The sequence below is a fragment of the Nuphar pumila genome, chromosome 14, assembly GCF_984573655.1.
Source record: "Nuphar pumila chromosome 14, dmNupPumi1.hap1.1, whole genome shotgun sequence".
NCBI lineage: Eukaryota > Viridiplantae > Streptophyta > Magnoliopsida > Nymphaeales > Nymphaeaceae > Nuphar > Nuphar pumila.
In genome coordinates, this window is record NC_143262.1 from 6,592,988 (window position 1) to 6,603,716 (window position 10,729).

Consider the following 10,729-nt stretch of genomic DNA (forward strand, 5'->3'; position numbering starts at 1 on the left):
TCAGCGTGTTGAAGGTCACCCAGTTGGGGGCGACGCCCTTGGCGAGCATCTCGTTGAATCGATTCCCAGCTTCTTCGACCCTTCTGCTCTTGCACAACCCGCTGATGATCACATTGTAGGTGAAGGGGTTGGGCTTCCACCGGCACCTCTCCATCTCCTCCATCAACCCATGGCGTCGTCCACCTTCCTCAACTTAACCGACGCTTGAATCACCTTCTTGAACGTGAACCCTTCCAGCCAAACGCCCATCCCGACGATATCGGAGAAGAACTCTAGGGCCTCTTCATGCATGTTGGAGGTGACTAGGGCTTTCAGGAGGCGCGGTGTAGAGTCTGACCAGCCTTGTTCGAGGAGGGTGTAGAGCTTCCTCACCTTCCATTGGCAGTGCTCTTACGGGGAGAGGCTGTCGTCGTCTCCAAGTTGTTGGGGGCAAGCCTCTGCTGTGAGGCATATGAAGGAGAGAGGATGGGGATGAGGTTTGGGTGATGATGGTTTTGGGTGATAATGGAGGAGTTTGCAGAGGGAGAGGGAGAGGGAAGTGGGAGAGGGTTTTGGGAAAGGGAACACGATTCTTTGGATTAAGTAAATACAGATTCTAGCCATTGGATCTAGTGTAGATTCAACAACCAAGATTTTTAAGTACGATTCAGCACACAAGCATTAAGCACATACCTCTCTCTCTCTCTCTATATATATATATATATATACATGTACAACTTAGCAGTAGGAACTTGCCATGAATTTAAGTGTTGCACTGTTACTCTTGTGAGATATCAGATGTAATTAATAGTTGGATTTTTTATATGAGTAGCTTTTATGATTTCTTTATAATGATGTAACTGTACAAGTTATTCTCAGATCTCACATTTGAACTGATTGAAAATGTGTATCCAAATGAAGTTTTTCTGCAAGTTGTAACTTTTGATCTAATTTTTTCTTCAAATGTTTATGATTTATACAAGAGACCCTTGTTTCTAAGATACTGTTGTGACTATTTCTGTGAGAAAAATCTGAGAATGTGCTAGTTTCATGCCAGATAGCAGTTCGTGGTAAGAGCTTTAACCACTCAGCAAGGGATGCATGGGAGCTTTTTCAATCAACTGGAATTGAAGCCCTTATAGCTTATGATTGTTCTGGGGCGGTTTTACTAATGGGTACTATATTGGGTGGGCTAATTGCTGGGACCTCTACTGGCATTTGGGCGTGGTTTAAGCGGAGTGACAGAGCAGTTATGGTTGGTTTTACCTCTATGTTGATGGGGATGACCTTGGTGAGTTTTAACTTTTATCTTTCCCTTTTAAATTGTGGAAGTGCCCAGCTTATCAGATATTTAAAAAAATGTGCCCAACCTTTTGGTTATTACATTTAATTGTATGCTTTTAATCTTTGTTTTAAATGCATGCTATTGCTTGGTCTGAAATCACTCAGTTGATCATTTAGTGAAACAAAATTAACTATACTGCCCTCAGTATATGTTTCTTTAACACAAGAACCTAAGATGAATTATTTTGTCAACAAAAGGACAAAAAGGTGACTTGTATACCTTTGGCGAGTATGTTGGAAAAGAAGGCAGTTCAATGTAACAATGAAAAAATGGGTGTATTTATGTAAATAGCTAATAAGTTTGGGGCATTTTTGTAAATTTTTTCTTCCTTTTCTTTAAATCAGCCTGCATTACATTCTACACAATATTCCTTGCTTAAAAGCCATTAAGATGTCACAATAACATAGCTATTTTTTGATAATTGATGTTACAAAGTACTTGGTCTCACTATCCTTCTACCAAATTAAGGGAAGCCACCTGCATTCTCTTTGAGTACTTTGGTCTCACTATTCCTTTTATCAAATTACTTGGTCCCACTATTCCTTTTCTTTAGAGCAGCCTGCATTACAGTCTACACAATATTCCTGCTTAAAAGCCATTAAGATGTCACAATAACACAGCTATTTTTTTGATAATTGATGTTACAAAGTAAGTTGGTCTCACTATCCTTTTACCAAATTAGGGGAAGCCATCTGCATCCTTCATCGAAGTTTTTCCTTTCTGTCACCTCTTACATCTCTTCCTTTTTTGGAGACTTGTGATATTGTGTATTCAACATGTAATCTCACACCATTTTGTTTTCCTGGTCAGTTCTAATACGAGGAGAGATTTTCTGACCCAGCTGTAGCCTAATGGAAAATTTCCCCCAAGTCATCTTCACCTGTTTAGTTTTAAAAGATGCACTTAATCTTATACAAATTGGCAGCATGAAATGGTGGTTGCATTTGGATCACCCCATCACTTCTCCTCATGTACTGGACCTTTTTGTTTTTTGTGGCAGAACTATGTGATTGTTGATTGTGCAGTACTTGAATTTGAATTGGTTGTGGTGTAAGATGAAGTTCCAAATGCTTAACATTCTTAATCTGAGATTTATCAAGCATGTGCTTGTCTCAGGTTGGTCTGGCTATGGTGGTGGTTGAAAGTGCTGTAACGTCCATTTACATCTGCTATGCTGAAGACCCTGCCCTAATCAACGCATGGGATGCTGAATTTTTCAACCAGATGGCCGAGGCCCTTCACCAACGGCTGCAGTACAGAAGTGCACGAGCTGGGGAAGTAATGAACCGAAGGATAGAATCCCAAATTGAAGAAATTGTGCAAGACTGAGGCTATCTTTAAAAAGACAAAAGACGCTTCTATTTTGCAGTTCCATTGAATTATATTTCTTATAAAATGAGCCGTTGCTTTCTTATCTCAAAAAATTCTTTTGACTTTCCCTACATACAACAACCGTTTGGAACTTTTCAACTGTTGTTTGGAATGTCGAGCATCAACTGCCTGGGGTTGCCAATGAATGGACCTATTGTTCTGCCACCTTTGTGCTGTCTTTGTAGCCCATTAATTCTGGCATTAGTCCATACAGTATGGTGCGGCTACTGTAGGTTTATTTAACTTGGTGGGTCACTGCTGAAAGTGGGCTTCTCTTTTTTCCAATTTTAGGGGTCTGGTCAATGTAGAAAATCCAAAAGCCTCAACCAGCATCAATAATTTTTAAAATAAAAAAGCATTATGGAGGGCCCAGCCACTTGAATTACCATTGAATTATGTGCTCTTTCATATTCTTCCCCTTGTAACTGGCCACATGTTTTTTCACGAGATAGAGAGAGAGAGAGAGAGAGAGAGAGAGAGAGAGAGAGAGAGAGAGAGAGAATGGTGTAAAAATATGGTAGAGAGAGAGAGAGAATGGTGTAAAAATATGGTATGCATGATGATAATGGTACTTGTATGGAAAACGAGAATATATCTTTCATTACCGTTATTATGAATTATGATGATATTATGGTGATGGACCGATGGTGGTGGGATGGACCTGTTGAATAGTTTATATATATAAAGTCCATCCAAACATTTGTCCATTAGCTTCCACCGTGTACTTATCTTTTGACTCCTTAACGTGCACTCTCTTGCTGAGTTTCTCCATTTTGAATAGAAAATTCCCAAAGGAATCTTATCTTAATATCTTACGGGAGCTACTCTCTTTCGTATTGAAGAAGCTAAAATGTTATCAGGAATAATATAATGGTGAGGCATTTGGAATATTTTGACAAATAAAGGGAGCCCCCCCCCCTGAGATTTATGCTAACCTAGCTACTCGATCAGTCAGTGTCCTATATTTCTCTTCGATGGCTATGCTACGAAAGCTTTGGAAAATATATCGACACTTGCCACTGAAAATCCAAGATGGTCAAGATTTTCAAATTCCCTATTCTAGCAAAAATATCCTAGAATTGATGGATTCTTGTCAGCCTCCAAACGTACAATTTCTAGCCATGAACTTCTTGGATTTCCAGTCTTGTAACTAGAGTATATAAATGCCAAACTATTGGTCAAAGGAATTAGAAGAGAACACCACAAAGGAGTCCCTTCTGTGTTAGGATTGCCGGTTATTTTGAAATTATTCAAAATTTAACATTTGAAGAATGAGTTCCTACCAACCTTTGGCATAGTCAGAATTAAACTATTCTTATAAACATGGCCGACAAAAGCATCAACCATGTGTTTTGGCAGCTTTGGAATTTCATACGCCTATTAGAATCATGTTCTAGGAAGCAACTGTTTATCTGACTTACCGAGGGCTTGTAAACGAGCTTTACAAGACGACGAGCTTGAAGTATTCAAGCTTGGCTCATTCTTGTATCAACCCAAGCCGAGTTCGAGCTCATAATCAGCCTGAGTTAAATGAGCTAACCTTTTTATAGAAAAAGACACTATTTTATATCTAAAAGAAATAAGATTACAAAAAAAAAACTTGTAAAATATATCTAAAATATATTTTTTTATTACCTAACGAGCTTATACGAGTCCAGCCGAGCCAAGTACCTATTGTTCACATTCAGCTTGCCAAGCCTATTTTATGACTTTGAAAGAGTGCTTTCCAAGCCGAACATGAACTGCGGCTCGGCTTGTTTGTCAGTCCTACACATACCAGCCATAATTAAACCAACAGTACAAGAAATCTGTGGATTAGCGATGGCCGCAATTCATCGCTAATCCGTCGCCAATCCCTCACTGTAGAGTTTAGCGACGGAGTAGCGACGACTAACTTTTATCGTAAATTTCTAGTCGCTAATTAGCGACAGAACATATCTGTCGCTACTTCCATCGCTAAATTGCGATGAAGTAGCGAATTCTATGATTCGTTGCAAGGCCGTCATTAATCTGCAGAGATTTGGATTTATGACAAATATGAATCTGTCGTTAATTTTATCGCTATTGTAGCGGCAGATTTGCGACGGATTAAAATTCGTCGCACAACATCAGCCGAGTCAGTTTTGCGATGGTTAAATATTCATCCTTGATCCGTCGCTAAATTATAGGCTGATACCAATTAGCAACAGATAAAATCCATCGCAAAAAATAAAAAAAAAATTAAAAAAATTTAATTTTTTTTTTAAAATATAAATATTGAGAAAAAATTTCTCGTGATACAATTTATATATCCTGTGAATAAAAAACAAAGTACACATAAAAAATACATATACAAAGCAACTAAAAACAATTTATCGATCCAGTATAATCCTCGCCAAGTTCTAATTATTTACAAGTGAACATTTACAAAGAGTTTCTTTTGAGACAACAAGAAGGTACAACAAATTCAACATAAGAATCTAATCATCGCCAAGATTCTGTGTGTCATCTTCTTTATTGTCTCGATCTGCCCTTTCAGCTCCTCTACGCTAATTATCTCTAGCATCCTACAAGAGAAAAGAAAGGTTAGTATTGATAAACAAAATATAATGAAATAAATTATATGCAATGCACCTAAGCTAAAGCAATCAAAGTAACATGAGTGAATTACACATAGTCTAGCTAGCAATAAAGTGAAGGATATTAACAGAATTCAGATGTGTTCTAAGGCTGACAGAAAAAAATTTATAATGATTCAATCATGCAAATATGTGTTCTAAGGTTGTCAAAAAACTTTCATAGTGATTAAATCATGCATATATGTGTTTTAAGGTAGTGAAAAAACTTTCATAGTGATGGAATCATGCTTATATGTATTCTAATGTAGTAAAAAAACTTTAATAGTGATAAAATCATGCATATATGTGTTATAAGGCAGGCAAAAACTTTCATAGTGATGAAATCATGCTTATATGTGATAAAATCATGCATATACTAGCTTGAAATCAAACGACATGAAACTTTCATACCTGACAGGCACCTGCATACGAAGTTCCCCTGTCACAAAAGAAGCAGCACAACTTATTATGGATAACGTCGAAAATTGCTTCATGTAAATAGTCACGAATTGTGTCCTTAACAAGTTGGCAGACACCATCTCAAGAATTAGGTTTGTTAGTCGGATGTTTGGAGCTAATGTTGGCGAGAGAACTCTGAGAGTTGTGATTGAAGGAGGCAACGACTGATGAGGTGTTCATATTACTCCCAAACCTAAACACATGACCCTTTTTGAGTTCACCTGTTGCAGTCACCCATGCTGCAGGATCAAAAGTTGGATATTGAGTAGAGTCATCGCCATATCGTTCTACCATCTGTTGCTCGTATGACTCCTACAAAGTAATGATTACAGTGTGGATTAATAATTGAGAATTACAATATTTATGATAACTTATATATTACAATGTTTATTACTACAATAAATACATACCGTTGTCGTTCTCGCCTTTTCTGATGCGAACTCTTCTATGGTCTTACGTTTATGTGTTTCAACAAACACATCCTTGTATGACACAATGCCTACTTTTTCTGCTTCCTGCGAAGTTAAATAATAAAAAATTTATTTAACAGGTATGCAATAATACTTATAAAATTGACAATATATATTGATGAATTACCATTTTCTTCAAGTGGCTCCCAAAAGTCCTAGATCCACCTGTGTGTAGATGAGCATCAGGCATCTTTGCTCAGTTTTGTGTAGCCTTCGTTGAGCGGTTTCGAAATTCATGCCCTGCCCATTTGTTACACATTGCATCCCAAACATCTGTCCTGATAGTAGGAGGGTCATGGCCCTTCCACTGCAGTGGATCATCTATCTCCCCAGATGCTTTTCTTGCTACAATCTTTATATTGTGCAGCATGTTTGCAAATCAACTAGCAGCCACCTTCTGTCACACCTTCCTCACGTCCTGCTCCTCCATTGTAGTTGCGAAGCGATTCGAAACCTACAAATAATTTCATAAAGTTAGTAGACATGACTATAAAAAAAAAATATGAAACACATTAACTATGAGAAACGATTGTATACCATGAATGAAGACCACAATCTATCCAACACCTTCTTCGGGTACTCTTTCCATTGAGCGACCGATCCTGATAGAGATTGAACTAGTGAATGCCTAATCTCTCATATTACTTCTTGTGGCTTGAACCTTGCGCTGCACATAAATTAATACAAATTAACTATCAATATACAATATTTATAAGATAAGTATATATCCATAACTAAGTGAGAGTGTGAACAAAAAAGTTTTGCATCTAAGAAATTAAATAACCTGTGATGCACATGCATCACTTACTCACCACGGGTATTTACCCGATTTGCATTATTTTTGTCACTTACCACAGGTCGCGGGGCACAAGCGGGATCCATTGCGGAATCTGTAGAAGACACTGCGTTAAAATAAAGTTTATTACCCGATGACAAGGATGGTGACGCCCCCTGTCGGAAACGAGCCCGGACAGGGAGACGTAGCCCTCTGCTGAAAGCGAGACAGGCAGGGGTACTACCCCTGCCGGCAATAAGGTCAAGGCAGGGAGCGAAACCCCCTGCCGGAACATTCACAGGAGGCAGGGGTGGGACCCCCCTGAAGGAAAGCATCGGGAGGCAGGGGCTGAGCCCCCTGTCAGGAATCAAAAATAAGGCAAGGGGGTCTCGCCCTCTGTCGAGGCAAAATTTCTCGGCAAGGGGATCCGCCCCCTGTCGATAAAACATACAAGGGGCATGGGGGCTTTGCCCCCTATCGAAATTATCGAGGACAGGGGGAGAAGCCACCCCCTGCCAGGAAAAACAAAAGGACAGAGGGCTTCTCCCCTTGTCGATCATTCTCTGGCAGCAAGGTAGAGCCCCACTGCAGAAGAAGTCAAGAGGATAGGGGGGCCCTATCGGCATTCGAAAGGACAGGGGCGAAGCCCCCTGTCCTGCCGAAGATCGAGGCAAGTGGAGGGCCTGGGAGAGGCGATCGAGGCCTCTGCCAGCCCCCGCCAACTACAGAGGGGTGGGGAGGGCCCAACAGAGGTTGTTGGGCCTCTGCTGGCCCTCTGACAACCATAGAGAGAAGGGGGAGGCTCCAACATAGGGGAAAGGGTGAGGGTTACCTGAGGGCGGGCTGGGGTCGTCGGCCCTCCGGCAACCAGAGGGGGAGCAATGAGAGAGAGAACGAGAGAGGAACAAAAGAAGAGGTCGTCGGTCGGGCGACGGGAGGTCGTCGGTCGGGCGACGGGAGGTCGCCGGTCGATGGGCGGTCGACGAGCGGCCGGCGGGCAACAGATGAAACAGAAAGAGAAAAGCGGCTCACATTAGGGATTTACGGGAGAAATTAGCGACAAAACAATTTCGTCGCTACTTGCCGACGAAAAAATTCTGCCGATGATCCATCGCTAAAGTATGACGGAACCTGAGACAAAATTTTTTCATCGTCAAGTAGCGATGGAGTAGCGACGAAAGTTTTCTGTCACTAATTATGCAAATGTTAACGACGAATAATTTTCTCTAGCTAATTTGTCGCAAACGTACGTCGCTAATTAAAGTTTTTCTTATAGTGCAAGACCGTTTAGACAATTTGTTGATTGATGTCTATTGGCATCATAAAAATGAGATTGCCATGGCAAAGGGCTATACCATGATGCTTCCTAGTCAATAGGATTACATTTCTTGATAGAGAGAGAGAGACCCTTTTTATTGATTGGGGCTTAATGGGAAAGATGGGCAACAGGCCAATATGAAAGAAAAAGGCTCGCGTGTGGCCCTTTTTATTGATTGGGGCTTGATGGAAAAGATGGGCAAGAGGCCAATGTGGTATACAGGAGAAAGGCTACTTTTCTCTGCACTCAACTATTAAAAGGAAAAAAATCTAAAGAACAACCAACCCTGGCAAAGATTTTCACAGGATGTTTTATTCATGGTCAACCAATGATGATGGCTACTAAGGCCCAAGTACCAATGTTCCTGCACCCAACACAAGCCCACCATTTAGCTCTATCACCTCCCCACCGCAAAAGAATAAGAAGATTTCCTGTTGGCCATGTAGACCATTTTTGACCTATCTGGCCACTACTGCTCATTGCAGGTAGCTTGTGACCCCCCCCCCCCCCCCCTCTTGGAAAAGGTCGAAGCTAAAAGCCATATTTTGCGACTGTGGCTGTGGGGTCTATTTGCTTAATTTTAAACCAAACAAAATGGTGAGCCTACAATTAACTAACTTCAAGGAAATACGTAAAGAAGAGAAGCCCAATTCTCTCTCTCTCTCTCTCTCTCTCTCTCTCTATATATATATATATATATATATATATATATATATATATATATATATATATATATATATATATATATATATATATATATATATATATATATTTGGTGCATCATTTTCATCATTGGCCAAAGCTGCTCCTGGAACTCGAGAAATCCCAGCTGCCTCGTTTGTAATCTTCCTTTCTCTGGCCTGCTGCCACCCATCTGTAAAGCAGTACCCTGCCACCACCTGCCATATGAAACCGTCTCTCTCTCTTACAGAGTGCAGAAAGAAACAGGTTTCTTTCGTTTGATTGGGGCACGTAGTCTCTCTCTCTCTCTCTCTCTCTTGAGTGCAAAAAGAGGCGAGACGTTACAAACAGGCATTTTTCGTTTCATTGGAGCATTTTCTTTCTCAAAAATCAATAGCCTTTCTCTCTCTCTCTCTCAACCTTTCTGCTTCTTTCTCGGCACACAGATGGCCGTGCCCTGCCGTCCCCTGCTCTCTCTCGAGACCCCCACCACAATGCAGATCGCCTCCCCACCAGCACCACCCTCCCCCGTCGGCCCCTCCCTCACCCAGGACAACCTCAAGCGGATTGCTGCCTACCGAGCGGTCGACCACGTCGAGAGCGGCATGGTCCTCGGCCTCGGCACTGGCTCCACCGCCGCCCACGCCATCGACCGGATCGGCGAGCTCCTCCGGACCGGCAAACTCCGTGACATAGTCGGGGTTCCCACCTCCAAGAAGACGGAGAGGCAGGCCGCCGAGGCTGGCATCCCCCTCGCTGACCTCTCCCTCCACCCCGTCCTCGACCTCTCCATCGACGGCGCAGACGAGATCGACCCCGACCTCAATCTCATCAAAGGCCGAGGTGGGTCGCTCCTCCGGGAGAAGATGGTCGAGGGCGCCTGCCGAAAATTCGTCGTCATCGTCGACGAATCGAAGTTGGTGCAGAATCTGGGCGAGAGCGGCATGGCTCTGCCCGTCGAGATCGTCCCCTTCTGCTGGGAATACACGGCAGGGAGGCTCCAGAGCCTCTTTGCAGAGGTGGGTTGCCGGGCGAAGCTCAGGACATTCGCGGATGGGGGCGAGCCGTTCCTCACGGACAACAACAACTACATAGTGGACTTGTTCTTTGACGGGCCTATTGGGGATCTACAATCAGCGAGCGAGGCTATCTTGGGCCTCACTGGTGTTATCGAACATGGGATGTTCTTGGGCATGGCTACCACCGTTATTGTTGCAGGCAAGCTCGGAGTTACTGTAAAAAACAAGCAGCTTTGATGTTGCTGGTTGCTTGATATGTTTTGATTGTTTTGGCTGTAATGAGTGAGCCCTCAATTTTGTAGTTTGGTTTCAGTGCACTATCTTAATTGCACAAACATTTGGTAGTTCTGGAATTATTTACATTAACTTGTTTTCATTTTCATTGTATTTCTGTTGAGGACTCAACCATGTCACGGTGATTTCTAGGTTTAATTGTATTACTTTTGGCGTGGGGTTATAGAAGTTTTAGATCGGTATGTCACACTTAATAGTTGAAATGTTGAAGAAAAACCTTAATAACGTAATAAACTAGTGGATCCAAACATGAGAAACATGTACCCACGAAAGGAAAATGCTTGGGAAACACAGGAGAAACATGATTCCCCTAGGGTGGGAAACACGTGTCCCTTATCTTTTTAAGTACTTCCCGTTTTGAAAACTGTTTCCCAGAAAATGTGCTTCCCATCCTCTTATAGTTTACAGTAGCCGTAGTTTG

The 10,729-nt window shown here is 41.8% G+C and overlaps 1 protein-coding gene and 1 pseudogene across 2 annotated transcripts in view; both read left to right on the forward strand.

Annotated features, from left to right (window-relative positions):
- The window catches only part of LOC149816196 (uncharacterized), a 29,925-nt gene extending 27,055 nt beyond the window's left edge, over positions 1-2,870 (forward strand). Inside the window, exons 5-6 of the mRNA XM_089987909.1 lie at positions 1,037-1,270; positions 2,441-2,870. Coding sequence (XP_089844035.1) covers positions 1,037-1,270; positions 2,441-2,653 — 447 coding nt within the window. The 3' untranslated portion in view covers positions 2,654-2,870. The remainder of the gene's footprint in view (positions 1-1,036; positions 1,271-2,440) is intronic.
- A 6,440-nt stretch (positions 2,871-9,310) lies between these two features.
- LOC149816197 (putative ribose-5-phosphate isomerase 2 pseudogene) lies at positions 9,311-10,393 on the forward strand (annotated as a pseudogene). The gene has a single exon (XR_016427656.1). The product of XR_016427656.1 is annotated as a putative ribose-5-phosphate isomerase 2 pseudogene (transcript).
- The last annotated feature ends 336 nt before the right edge of the window (positions 10,394-10,729 follow it).